General features: G+C 47.4%; 1 protein-coding gene across 1 annotated transcript in view; it reads left to right on the forward strand.

Moving 5' to 3' along the window:
- Nucleotides 1–13,354: 13,354 nt before the first annotated feature.
- LOC121284012 (nectin-3-like) overlaps nt 13,355–14,574 on the forward strand; it is a 213,541-nt gene continuing 212,321 nt past the window's right edge. Inside the window, exon 1 of the mRNA XM_041198925.1 lies at nt 13,355–13,625. Coding sequence (XP_041054859.1) covers nt 13,553–13,625 — 73 coding nt within the window. The 5' untranslated portion in view covers nt 13,355–13,552. The remainder of the gene's footprint in view (nt 13,626–14,574) is intronic.

The raw sequence follows: 14,574 nt of genomic DNA on the forward strand, positions 1-14,574 counted from the left end.
AATGGCGGGTGTGCGTCAGAACTCTTGGCATGCCCGGCTACCGAAAAATTGCGCGTCATTTTATGCGTTGACATGTCGGGCCCGCCCCTGCATGCCGACCTGAAAATTCTGCCCTAAGTAAGGCTAGCTAGAAAACAATTACAGATATCTCAACAAGTGATGAAAACAAGGGCAGACAAAAGGGCCAAGGCTCATAGTTATGTGGCTGGGGATAAAGTGTTAGTATTGTTGCCAGTGTCAGGCAAACCATTGAAGGCAAGGCTTAGTGAATCTTACCAGATCAAAAAGAGACTGAGCAAGGTAAACTATGTCGTAAATACCCCAGATAGAAGAAATAGTCAGTGAGTGTGGCATGTAAATATGCTCAAAAAATACTTTGACGGAGAGAATAAACAGAAAGAGGTTCTGATAGTTGTAAGTAAGGAAACAAGGGTAGAAATTAAGAATTCTGAAATTGACCTTCCTCTGATTAAATTGGATAATGAGGAAGTGCTTAAAAATCTAGATGTAAAGTTGGGTTTACTTTCCAGAAAAGTGTCGAAGTGATTTAAAAGAGCTATTGCCGTCACACAAAGCAATTTGTGGATATAAACTGGCAAAAACAGATTTAGCTGTACATGGGGCAGAATTTTGACCTTGACGGGCGGGCGGGCCTGACCAACTCTGCGGCGGGCAGGCAGCCAATTGCTGCCGCCGAAACGGGCCGCGCCGCCATTTTGCGCAGGCAGGCCAATTAAGGCCCAGCGGGTTAGCGACTACTGTGTAGAACGGGAAAATCATTGTGGAGGCAGGCGTGCTCAGACCGCTGCTTCCAATGGGGAACTGGCAGTCTGTATAAAGAGTGGCCAGGCAGTCTCGTTGAGACAAGAGGACAGGAGCAGGAGGAGGGGGGCAGACTGCAGGAGAGGCCAGTGTGCCCCTCGCTTCTCAGATGCACACCTTGCTGTCCTCCTCCAAGAGATGTCCAGCCGTCAGGATATTTTGTATCCGGAGGATGGGAGGAGGAGGCCCCCCATGTCACTAGGCAGGCGTGGGAGGAGGTGGTTGACGCAGTAAGTGCCCATGATGCTGTGTGGTGCACAGGAACGCAGTGCCACAAACGATTCAATGATTTGCTGTGCTCTGGAAGGGTGAGTACCATGTCGGCCTTGGCCATTTGACCCAGCAGGTAGCCTTAGCCTTAGGGTCAAAGATGTCACAGAATGGCTGCAGGGTATTGTGAAGGGGGAGAGCAAACAGTCAGAGGTCGTGGTTCACATTTGTACCGACAACATAGGTTGAAAGAGGAATGAGGTCCTGCAACAAGAATTTAAGGAGCTAGGTTGCAGATTAAAAAGCAGGACCTCAAAGGTTGTAATCTCATGATTACTCCCTGTGCCACGTGCCAGTGATTATAGTTAGGTCCATTTCAAAAGGAGACCATTGAGGGGATAGTGGACGTCATTTGTATTTTGAAAAACTTACCCCTCTAGGTGAGCCAGAGGGTCTGCCTAGAAAATGACTTCCTAACACAAGAACACAAGGACCTCAATGTAGATGGAAAAGTTAATGTCTGGGACACTATCTGTCCTGAAATCAAATCCAGTTCCAGACACTAGATAAACATCTCTTTTGTAATCATTGTGAATAAAGAAGATCACATGACTTGAGTGACCATTTTGAAATCTCTATATTTCTTTGCGATATGAAACACTCTCAGTCTGCTGTTTAACATCCAACTGATGAGTGCTAAGAAGCAGGATGCCAGGCTGAACAGTAGCCTGCTCCTCGAATCCTATCCCTGCTGGAAGATTTCCTACCATCACCTACAGATCTGTGTTACAACTTCATCTTGTGGTATCAGCACCAACTATAAAGGGAACTCTACAACACCAGGGGGAACACCCGACGGTATTGAAAGCAACTTCAGATTCCTTCCCTTAACCAACTGGTACGGGCTATACCCCCCAATCATTTGCAAAGCAGTTTTAGCATGTACCACCCATGCCAGCACCATTTGCGGCTTAAAAGCCGGTTTTAGGCCAGTTTCTTAAACAACACCTCATTAATTATTGTGTGATTCCTCTTACATAAAGCATTGCTGAACAGGCTGTCAGCCACAGTATTTAAATTCAAATTCAATTTCTTGCATGCCCCGAAATTCATCATTCCTAGACCACTACCAACCCATTTTTCCTTGTTTACGATGGTTTATCAGCATAAATAGGCTGAATCTAGTGGCCATATCCACAAAGTGTAACAAAGAAATACCTTGATCCTTGTCCCATACATTTAGGTCCATAGACACTACGTCATTAAATTCTCTGGCCAGTGGAACGCATACAACAGGACATTCTGGTTTCTTCTGGTATTTGACACAAATGTCACACTGAGACATAACTTTCTCAATAAGAATTTCATACTCCCTATCGACTACTCCAGCATCCAGCAGCGGACCTTTTAACTTCTGTAATGAAGGATGTACAAATTGTCCATGTAATTTCTCAATAATTCTTTTCAGCCTCAGTCCATTGCAATCTCTTTCACTCCAACCCAGGTGGTGTCCTGTTCCTAAAGATCCTCCTTAAACATACTTTGCTAGGTGTTTTTTGGCTGGCATTATCTTCTTCTTCCATCTGGTGGTGGCCATTCTACTGCCACTCTGCATATCCAGGAGGTGAAATACCCACGCTGCCAGTCTCAGTTGTCTCTCTATCACAATGTCCTGGAGGCACTTCTGATCTGTTCTCTGTAGCACTTCTTTGTTGATGATGTCGTCTCTCCATATGATGCCCAGGATCTTATGTAGGCAATGCTAGTGAAAAATGCCTAACTTACCTTTGATGTTCTCTTCCATGTCTTTCTGGTATTGATTGCAGTTGATACTACAATGACATGCAGAATTGCAGCTCCATGCCTGTGCTGATCGTGTTGGATTCTCAAACCATGTGGAGTTGCTGGAAGACTGATGCTGCTTTGCCAATTCTTGTGTAGATGTCAATCTCTACAGCACCCTCCCTGGAGATGTTGTACCATGTAGGAGAAGTGGGCAATATCCTCGATGCTTTGTTGCCCGATGGTGATGATGGTAACCGAATAGTTTGGAAAATCTGTTCTCATTGATGGAAGGATCGAGAACTAGAAGGCACAGATTAAAAATAATTGGCAAAAGCAGCTATGACGACATGAGGAAAACCGTTCTTATGCAGCAAGTGGTTAGGGTCTGGAGCACTGCTTGTGAGTGTGGTGGAGGCAGACTCAATTGAGACTTTCAAAAGGGAATTGGATCATTATTTGAAAAGGATGTGCAGGATTACAGGGAAAAGAAAGGGGAGTGGCACTAAGTGAATTGCTCTTACAGACAGTCAGAGCAGGTATGATGCAGTGGTGCTGCAGCCATTCTATGATTCTAGTCAATGAAAGAATAACAACCTCCTTTAATGAATTACTTTTAAAGTGTAGTCAATGTTGTAATTTAGGGAACTGTGTCATTAACCTACCCAAACATTGCACAGTCATTGAAACTAAATCCAACGATCAACTTCAGTCCAGGCTGTGTGTCTTTAGCTGGTCATGATGGCCTTGTGCACTGGATCTTGTGACCTTTGTTGCAGTGAGCCTGTCTCAGCCATTCATTTGAGCCATAGGGTATTGGTATTCTGAATGGTGAATTCTAAGAATGGTGAGAAATTCTAATCCAGGGCCATAAACCAGACACTCTGCTACCCAATCACCTTCATCTGTCTCAGTTTGTCTCCCCACAAGCTGACCAGGTCATTTTCTCAAGTCTCTTTCCTTCCCACAATCCTGCACTGATGAACCCAGACAGTTCTCACCTTCTGAAGCCCAGTCTCTCCTGAGTGTCAGAAGTCTTGTCTAGCTCCTCACCTCTCACCTTTCTCACCATGTGTTGCTCCCTTCCCGTCCCTGCTTGAATTTGCTGGTTCTCCAATTACAATTGCATTTTTTTCAACTTTCTCCAGCTACTCATGCTTTTGTTGTTGGGATTTGCAGTTTGATGTACATTCCCTGTCCTGCCTGCTCAAAATCACTGTTGCGGGTGGTCTATTTATTTCAATACAAGGTACATTCTAGATTGCTGCATACACACATACACACCTTAGAGGGAATATTGCGTTGAAGAAGTTTAGGATATGAAATGGCACAAAGAAAAGTTTATCGAGGAAATTACTTCATTAAATTGTGACATTAGGATAAGGGATGACATATTCAAATCTTCTTCTTATCGTGTCCACGGACAGTCTATACATGGCCCAGCCGGAACTGGACACATTTTTGCGCCTTGTTGTTGAATTCGGCAAGATCTGCAACAGTGCAGGGCTCCTCTAGCATTGCAGGAGATGTTGCATAGTCTGTGGCTCAGTTCCACATTCACAAATTGTTGGGCAGGTTGTATATCCCCATTTGCTTAGTGACACCTTTGAATGACCTACACCAGTCCTAAGTCTGTTAAGGCACTTCCAGGTTGCCCAGTTATGATTAGCTCCTGGGGGAAGGCTTTCATCTGGTAGAATTTCCATCGCTGGGGGTTGTTCGAGACTGGCGAGCCGGTCTTTCCACAAGGCGATGTGGGCTTCAGATGGGGTTGATTGTAATGGAACAACACTGTTCACGAAGCTCTTCCTTGACTTTAGGCGGCTGGGTGTAGTGTATGACCATGTAGAGGGTGCCTCTCATCTGATGTTTGACGAAGTTGCTCTTTCTTTCTGGCTACCATTCTTCTTATATCAGGGGGAGCCAACCCGCCAGGATATATAGGCTGTTGGTGTTTGTTGGTTTTAAACAACCTGTGATAAGTCAGCAGCTTGCATTCAGAATGGCATCCATCTTCTTAGCATGAGTAGATCTTTCCCATGCAGGGCAGGCGTATTCAGCAGTAGAATAGCAAAGAGCAAGTTCACTGGTTCGCAATGTTTTTGAGCTTGCTCCCCATTTTGTGTTAGTGAGCTTATTCAGGATGTTGTTTCGTACGCTCACTTTTGCCTTTGTCTTTTCGATGTGGACATACTCAAATGAAGGAAAAGTAAATATAGGCCCTATAGCAGAGGGAATTTTTTTTCCACAAATAAAGTAATCAAAAGGTGGAATCAAATTCCAGGTAACATAGTGAAAGCACGAAAAACGAGTGCTTAAGATGGACAGGATGTCCTTTTTCACTTGTTAGTGCATAACAGAAACTCAATAAAAGATTTCCAAATGCAATCAAAGAGAGAACTGTGAGAGTAGTGGAGTTACTGAGAACACAGCTGGTTAAAACAGTGATGGAGAGACAGAGAGGGAGCAGTGTGAGAACAGTGGGAGATCTGAGAGCAGAAAGAGAATAAAGTAGATTTCCTCCTTTAAGATACCCCTTAAAACTTACCCTTTTAACCAAGTTTTTTGGTCATCTTACATTTTTTTTCTCAGTATTTAGCTCTGTGTCATACTTTGGCCCAGATTTTTGTCCTGGGGTCGGGTTTGCCGAGTTGGGTGAATTCCAGGCTTTGCAAACCTGACCTTTAAAAATGTCCACTTGCAGGTTGGATTTTCATTTAGTGGGGAGGACAGGCTGAAATAGGAGCCAGGGTAAGTGACCCCAGAATGAGTTCGGAGGCTGCTGGGGGGGCGGAGGTGGCTGCACGGAAGGCTCGCCTCTGTGCTCCGTCACCGTGAAACCTACAAAATGCTCCGTCACTCCATCATAAATAAAAAGAAACAGAAATCATCCATCCAGGCCTCAACCCTTAACCCCCTCATCCCCCACACATTCCTTATTCCCTATGCATGCCAACCCATGCCCCCTACCCACTACTCTTTGTCCTTACTCCCTCCATGTCAACTCACCTAGTATCCTTGGATACTTCTGTGACAGCTTTGATATGTCCTAGGCAGCTTTGACATTTCCTAGACAGTTTTGACAGTTGGACACATCTTTGAGAGCTATACAGTTCTTTGACAGTTGGACAGTTCATCGACAGCTTGACAGTTCCAACGAGTTTGTATTTAAAACGTACATAACTATGTTTCATTTTAGTAATCTCAAGGGATGCCTTACCCCTCCCAAAGATGTCATGGGGCCCTATCCAAAGGGGTAACTTGCCTTTCTAAAGGGGTACCCTGGCTATGCAGGCAAACGACCAAGTTCAGACCTTCGCTTACCAAGTGTGCTCTATGCAGTCCTGGATTCGCACACAGCTGGAGTTCAAAGATCCCACTTCATTGGAGGCAGCTCATGATTTAAATGGCCAGCTTCCTCCGTGAATCATGCAAGCATGAATACCAGCCCAGCTCCAGTCCTGCCCCCAATGAGATAGGAAATGGTGGGTTCAGGGGCTGGGCTTAGAAATTTCAGCCATTTCTGGGGTTTTTGCCATGAAAATGAGTCTCTCCGTCATGGTGAAAATCTGGGCCTTTGTTTTATAATGCTCCTGCGAAGCTCCTTGGGATGTTTTATTATATTTAGGTGCTATATAAATATAAGTTATTATTCTATTATTAATGACCTAGACTAAGATATACAAGGCACAACTTCAAAACTTGCAGATGATACAAAACTTGGAAGTATCGTGAACTGTGAGGAGGATAATGGTAGACTTCAAGAGTGTATAGATAGGCTAATGGAATGGGTGGACACATGACAGATTACATTTAATACAGAGAAGTGTGAAGTAATATAGATTTTGATAAGAAGAGTGAAAGTGTCTCATTGAAACCTACAAAATACTTAAAGGGTTAGACAGGATGGATGCAAGTAAGATGTTTCCCCTGGTTGGGGAGTCTAAGACTAGTGGGCACAATTTCAAAATAAGGGGGAAGCCACTTTAGGACTGAGGTGACGAGAAACTTTTTTACTCAGAGGTTTGTGAATATTTGGAATTCTCTACCTCAGAGGGCTGTAGAAGCTCAGTCATTGAGTATGTTTAATGTAGAGATCAACAGATGTCTAAATGCCAATGATGTAAAGGGACATGGGGATTGTGTTGGGAAAAGGCACTGAAGTGGATGATCAGCCAGGATCATACTGAATGGCGGAGCAGGCTCAATGGGCTGAATGACCTAATCCTATGTTCCTATGTTCAAATAAAAAGGGGTAAGACAAAATAAAGCATACAATTCTAAAGGGTATAGGAGCAGAGGGTCCAAACAGTATATATGCAAAAATTGTTGAAGGTGACAGGGCAGTTTGTGAAAGTGGTTAAAAAGACATAATGGGCTTTAGAAATAGAGATTTAGAGTACAAACGCAGGTAAGTTATGGTGAAGCTTTATAAAACATCCTCAACTGGAGTATTTTGTCCAATTTTGTGCACCACTTTAGGAAGGGTGTGAATGTATTGGACAGAGTTCAGCAATTGTGTTTAACTAATTTGATGAAGTGTCGCTGAAAAATGAGACATGTTGAAGATTTTTTTTTAACTAATATAAGGGGAAAGAGTCCACTTGCCCAGCCAATCAGCAATCTCTTCTCATACAACATAAATTGTACTACTGCCCTTATTTTGGTATTCTTGCAGTGTCCTGATGAGTGCAAGACGAAAAGCTTTGACACGTCCCTTTTTTCAGCAATACTCAATTTCTGTACTACCAAACAGCTAATTTGATTGAGATATTTTGCAAGAGCAGACCGAGTTAATGAGGGTAACATGATTAATGTAGTATATTTCGATTTCTGAAAGGGAGTGCAGAAAAGTTACACATTAATGGTTCAAGGATGAAGGACTTCAGTTAGGCAGATAGATTGAAGAAACTGCAGCAGTTCTCCTTGGAGATAATGAAGTGACATGATCGAGGTATTTAAAATAATGATTAATCTGGACAGAGCAGATAGGGAGAAATTCTTCACACTGGTGGAAATCTCAAGAACCTGGAGTGCTTACTTTAGATAATAAAAACAGTAAATGCTGGAACAACTCAGCAGATCTATAAGAAGAACTGAAACATTAACTCTTGTTTCTCTCTTTATATATGCTGCCAGGCCCGTTGAGTTTTTCCAGCATTTTCTGTTTTATTTCAGATTTCCAGCATCCACAATATTTTACTTTTAACTTATTTAAGTTGATTGGCAAAAGAGACAAAGGAGAACTGTTTTTGTAACCTTGCGTGGTTATCTGAATACCGTGTCTGAGGGGCAGGTGCAGGGAGATTAAATTACGGCTTTCAAACTGAAATTGGTTGATCATTTACAACAAAAAGCAGAAAATGCTGGAAAAACTCAGCAGGTGTGACAGCATCTGTAGAGAGAAAAAAAACAAAGTTAGCATTTCAAGTCCGTGGGACCCTTCTTCAGAGGTGAAGAGAAGTGGAAATGTGATGAAATTTATTCTGTATAAGGGAGGTGGGGCAGGTGGAACTGGACAGAAGGCCAGCAATAGGTGGGGACAAAGCAGGGATTGACAAAGATGTCATGAACTAAAGGACAAAGGGATTGTTAATGGTAGTAGTTAGTGCTAAAAAAGGTGAGAAAGCAGAAGGTGATTATATTAGAACAAGGGTAGCATTGTGTGAAAGAACAACATGGAATAAGTGACAGATGGTCCTGTAGGGGGCAGGGCAGGACAAAAAGGAGAGAAAATGGGATTTTAAAGGGATAAAACTATGGATAAATGAATAAAAATAATAAAAATAAAACAAGTGGGTAAAATTTTTTTTAAAAATGGAAGGTGATGAAAAAAGCTGGTGAGGATGGAGGAGAGAGTTCATGGTCTGAAGTTGTTGAACAGATGTTGTTAAGTCCAGAAGGCTATAAAATGATTTCATCAGCTCTGTTGAAGGGTCATGAGGACTTGAAACGTCAGCTCTTTTCTTCTCCGCCGATGCTGCCAGACCTGCAGAGATTTTCCACTCAGAGAGATTGCTGAGACAGTGCCATGTACTTTCTGCCGTCCTCCATGGTCCTGTATTCTCCACAGTAGCTGCCAGACTGTGGCGCTGCGAATGATGAATCGTTTTACACAAAACAAAAATAGCTGGAAAACCTCAGTAGGATTGACAACATATGCCAAAAGGGACACAGTTAGGAGAGGGGTGAAATATAAGCTGGCTTAAGGTGGGGTGTAGGGGGGGGGGTGTGTTGTGGTTGTAGGGACAAGCAAGCAGTGATAGGAACAGATAATCAAAAAATGTCATGGACAGAAGAACAAAGAGGTGTTGAAGGTGGTGATATTATCTAAACGAATGTGCTAATTAAGAATGGATGGCAGGACACTCAAGGTACAGCTCTAGTGGGGGTGGGGTGGAAAGGCTAACAGGGCATAAAAGATATAGATTTAAAAATAATGGAAATAGGTGGGAAAAGAAAAATCTATATAAATTATTGGAAAAAACAAAAGGAAGGGGGAAGAAACAGAAAGGGGGTGGGGATGGAGGAGGGAGTTCAAGATCTAAAGGTGTTGAATCCAATATTCAGTCTGGAAGGCTGTAAAGTGCCTAGTCGGAAGATGAGGTGCTAGTCCTCCAGTTTGCGTTGGGCCTCACTGGAACAATGCAGCAAGCCAAGGACAGACATATGGACAAGAGAGCAAGGTGGAGTGTTAAATGGGCAAGCGACAGGGAGGTTTGGGTCTTACTTGTGGACAGACCACAGGTGTTCTGCAAAGCAGTCGCCCAGTTCACGTTTGGTCTCTCCAATGTAGAGGAGGCCACATTGGGAGCAACGAATGCAGTACACTAAGTTAGGGGAAATGCAAGTGAAATGCTGCTTCACTTGAAAGGATTGTTTGGGCCCTTGGACGGTGAGGAGAGAGGAAGAGAAGGGGCAGGTGTTGCATCTTTTGTGTGGGCATGGGGAGGTGCCATAGGTGGGGGTTGAGGAGTAGGGGCTGATGGAGGAGTGTATCAGGGTGTCACGGAGGGAACGATCCCTTCGGAATGCCGCCGGGGGGGGGGGGGGTGGAGGGAAGATGTGTTTGGTGGTGGCATCATGCTGGAGTTGGCGGAAATGGCGTAGGATGATCCTTTGAATACGGAGGCTGGTGGGGTGATACGTGAGGACAAGGGGGACCCTATCATGTTTCTGGGAGGGAGGAGAAGGCGTGAGGGCGGATGCGCAGGAGATGGGCCAGACACGTTTGAGGGCCCTATCAACGACCGTGGGTGGAAAACCTCAGTTAAGAAAGAAGTAGACATGTCAGAGGAACTGTTTTTGAAGGTAGCATCATCAGAACAGATGCGGCGGAGGTGAAGGAACTGCGAGAATGGGATGGAGTCCTTACATGAAGCAGGGTGAGAGGAGCTGTAGTCGAGGTAGCTGTGGGAGTTGGTAGGCTTGTAATGGATATTGGTGGACAGTATATCACCAGAAATTGAGACAGAGAGGTCAAGGAAGGGAAGGGAAGTGTCAGAGATGGACCATGTGAAAATGTTGGAGGGGTGGAGATTGGAAGCAAAATTAATAAATTTTTCCAGGTCCCGACGAGAGCATGAAGCAGCACCGAAGTAATCATTGATGTACCAGAGAAAGAGATGTGGGAGGGGGCCGGAGTAGGACTGGAACAAGGAATGTTCCACATACCCCATAAAGAGACAGGCATAGCTGGGGCCCATGCGGGTACCCATAGCCACACCTTTTATTTGGAGGAAGTGAGAGGAGTTAAAGGACAAACTGTTCAGTGTGAGAACAAGTTCAGCTAGACGGAGGAGAGTAGTGGTGGATGGGGATTGTTTGGGCCTCTGTTCGAGGAAGAAGCTAAGGGCCCTCAGACCATCCTGGTGGGGGATGGAGGTGTAGGGGAATTGGACATCCATGGTGAAGAGGAAGCGGTTGGGGCCAGGGAACTGGAAATTGGTGATGTGACATAAGGTGTCAGAGGAATCACGGATGTAGGTGGGAAGGGACTGGACAAGGGGAGACAGAAGGGAGTCAAGATAACGAGAAATGAGTTCCGTGGGGCAGGAACAGGCTGACATGATCGGTCTACCGGAACAGTTCTGTTTGTGGATTTTGGGTAGGAGGTAGAAGCGGGCCATCCGAGGTTGGGCGACTATCAGGTTGGAAGCTGTGGGAAGATCTCCAGAGGAGATGAGGTCAGTGACAGTCCTGGAAACAATGGCTTGATATTCAGTGGTGGCGTCATGGTCCAAGGAGAGGTAGGAGGAAGTGTCTGCGAGTTGATGCTCAGCCTCCGCGAGGTAGAGGTCAGTGCACCAGTTAACAACAGCACCACCCTTGTCAGCAGGTTTGATGACAATGTTGGGTTGGACCTGAGAGAATGGAGTGCAGTAAGTTCAGAGAGAGAGAGATTAGAAAGGGTGAGAGGAGCAGAGAAATTGAGATGACTAATGTTGCGCCGACAGTTCTCAATGAAAAGATCAAGAGAAGGTAAGAATCCAGAGGGAGGGGTCCAGGTGGAGGGAGAATATTGGATGTGGGTAAAAGGATCCGTTGAATGGGGAGAGTACTCCAGCCCAAAGAACTGAGCACGGAGACGAAGACGGCGGATGAAGAGTTCAGCATCGTGCCGAGCCCGAAATTCATTGAGATGAGGGCGTAACGGTATGAAACTAAGTCCTTTGCTGAGCACTGAACGTTCAGCGTCAGAGAGGGGAAGATCAGGGGGTATGGTGAATACATGGCCGGGGCTGGGATTGGAAGATGGGGTGGGGACGGAGGGACCGGCAGAGGTGGAGGGTCCTAGATGGATGTTGGTGTCGATGATTTGATGGAGCTTGCGTTCCTTAGCACTTGAGAGAAAGATAAAAAGTTTCTTGTTGAGGCGTTGGATGAGACGAAGAATAAAATGAAACTGGCGGCACGTGCAGCTTTGAAAAAGGGTGCGGCGGTGCTGCTGGAGGGAGAGGTCGAGTGTGTTCCTATGACGGCGCATGGCACTGAGTGTGGATCGCAGAATGTGACGGGAATAGCAGTCCGAGAAACGTTTTATGTCCCGGAGATAACTGTAATCCTGGGTGGGTTCGAAACAAGAGGGGTGGAATTTCAGTTGAAATCCACGTGGGGTCAGTCGGAGACAGAGACAGTCACTGAGAAAGGAGATATGGCTGTGAAAGCGGGTTTTAGTAAACACCTTGTCAAACACCAGGAGAAAAATGGAAAGCAATGAAGGTGAACAAGGCCAAAGAGAGATACGGAAATCTTGTCAGAGAGAGGAGCAGTACTTCTTCAAGGTAGGCATTTCTTGAAGAGGAGTGGCAGTCAATTAAACACAGAGATAAAACCAAAAAACTGCGGATGCTGGAAATCCAAAACAAAAACAGAATTACCCTGAAAAACTCAGCAAGTCTGGCAGCATTGGCGGAGAAGAAAAGAGTTGACGTTTCGAGTCCTCATGACCCTTCAACAGAACTGAGTGAATATTAGGAGAGGGGTGAAATATAACCTGGTTTAAGGTGGGGGGGTGAAGTGGTGGGGGGCAGTGTGGTTGTAGGGACAAGCAAGCAGTGATACGAGCAGATAATCAAAAGGTGTCACGGACAGAAGAACAAAGAACATTCTCCGCCATTTCCGCATGATGCCACCACCAAACACATGTTCCCTTCATCCCCCCCAAGCCCCCGGCGGCATTCCCTAGGGATCATTCCCTCCGGGACACGCTGGTCCACTCCTCCATCTCCCCTACTCCTCAACCCCCACCTATAGAACCTCCCCATGCTCACGCAAAAGATGCAATACCTGCCCCTTCACTTCCTCTCTCCTCACCGTCCAAGGGCCCAAACACTCCTTTCAAGAGAAGCAGCATTTCACTTGCATTTCCCCTAACTTAGTCTACTGCATTCGTAGATCCCAATGCGGTCTCCTCTACATTGGAAAGACCAAACGTAAACTGGGCGACCGCTTTGCAGAACACCTGTGGTCTGTCCACAAGAAAGACCCAAACCTCCCTGTCGCTTACCATTTTAACACTCCACCCTGCTCTCTTGCTCACATGTCTGTCCTTGGCTTGCTGCATTGTTCCAGTGAAGCCCAATGCAAACTGGAGGAACAGCACCTCATCTTCCGACTAGGGACTTTACAGCCTTCCGGACTGAATATTGAATTCAACAACTTTAGATCTTGAACTCCCTCCTCCATCCCCACCCCCTTTCTGTTTCTTCCCCCTTCCTTTTGTTTTTTCCAATAGTTTATATAGATTTTTCTTTTCCCACCTATTTCCATTATTTTTAAATCTATATCTTTTATGCCATGTTAGCCTTTCCACCCCACCCCCACTAGAGCTGTACCTTGTGTGTCCTGCCATCCATTCTTAATTAGCACATTCATTTAGATAATATCACCACATCCAACACCTCTTTGTTTTTCTGTCCATGACATATTTTGATTATCTGCTCCTATCACTGCTTGCTTGTCCCTACAACCACAACACCCCCACCCCCTACACCCCACCTTAAACCAGCTTATATTTCACCCCTCCTAATATTCGCTCAGTTCTGTTGAAGGGTCATGAGGACTGGAAACATCAACTCTTTTCTTCTCCGCCGATGCTGCCAGACTTGCTGAGTTTTTCAGGGTCATTTCTGTTTTTGTTTTGGATTTCCAGCATCTGCAGTTTTTTATTTTTATCTCTGAGTGGATTGTACATCGTTGGTTTGCATTCCGCGGCCGGGAAATCTGACAATGGGTGATGGCGACTTTCATTAACGGAGCGGTTCCTCCTTTGGTGCTGCTTGTGGGTGTGCTGGGCTCAGCTGCAGCAGGTATGTGGGGAGAGGCCGGGGGCTGGGAGCGGTGCGGAGGGGAGAGGCTGGGAGCTGGGAGCGGTGCGGAGGGGAGAGGCTGGGAGCTGGGAGCGGTGGGGAGGGGAGAGGGGAGAGGCCGGGGGCTGGGAGCGGTGGGGAGGGGCGAGGGGAGAGGCCGGGGGCTGGGAGCGGTGCGGAGGGGAGAGGCCGGGGGCTGGGAGCGGTGGGGAGGGGAGAGGGGAGAGGCCGGGGGCTGGGAGCGGTGCGGAGGGGAGAGGGGAGAGGCCGGGGGCTGGGAGCGGTGGGGAGGGGCGAGGGGAGAGGCCGGGGGCTGGGAGCGGTGCGGAGGGGAGAGGCCGGGGGCTGGGAGCGGTGCGGAGGGGAGAGGCCGGGGGCTGGGAGCGGTGCGGAGGGGAGAGGCCGGGGGCTGGGAGCGGTGCGGAGGGGAGAGGGGAGAGGCCGGGGGCTGGGAGCGGTGGGGAGGGGAGAGGGGAGAGGCCGGGGGCTGGGAGCGGTGCGGAGGGGAGAGGCCGGGGGCTGGGAGCGGTGCGGAGGGGAGAGGCCGGGGGCTGGGAGCGGTGCGGAGGGGAGAGGGGAGAGGCCGGGGGCTGGGAGCGGTGCGGAGGGGAGAGGCCGGGGGCTGGGAGCGGTGCGGAGGGGAGAGGCCGGGGGCTGGGAGCGGTGCGGAGGGGAGAGGGGAGAGGCCGGGGGCTGGGAGCGGTGGGGAGGGGCGAGGGGAGAGGCCGGGGGCTGGGAGCGGTGCGGATGGGAGAGGCCGGGGGCTGGGAGCGGTGCGGAGGGGAGAGGCCGGGGGCTGGGAGCGGGGAAGGAGCTGGGAGAGGCCGGGGGCTGGGAGCGGTGGGGAGGGGAGAGGCCGGGGGCTGGGAGCGGTGCGGAGGGGAGAGGGGAGAGGCCGGGGGCTGGGAGCGGTGGGGAGGGGAGAGGCCGGGGGCTGGGAGCGGTGCGG

Source organism: Carcharodon carcharias, chromosome 11, assembly GCF_017639515.1.
Source record: "Carcharodon carcharias isolate sCarCar2 chromosome 11, sCarCar2.pri, whole genome shotgun sequence".
Taxonomy (NCBI): Eukaryota; Metazoa; Chordata; class Chondrichthyes; order Lamniformes; family Lamnidae; genus Carcharodon; species Carcharodon carcharias.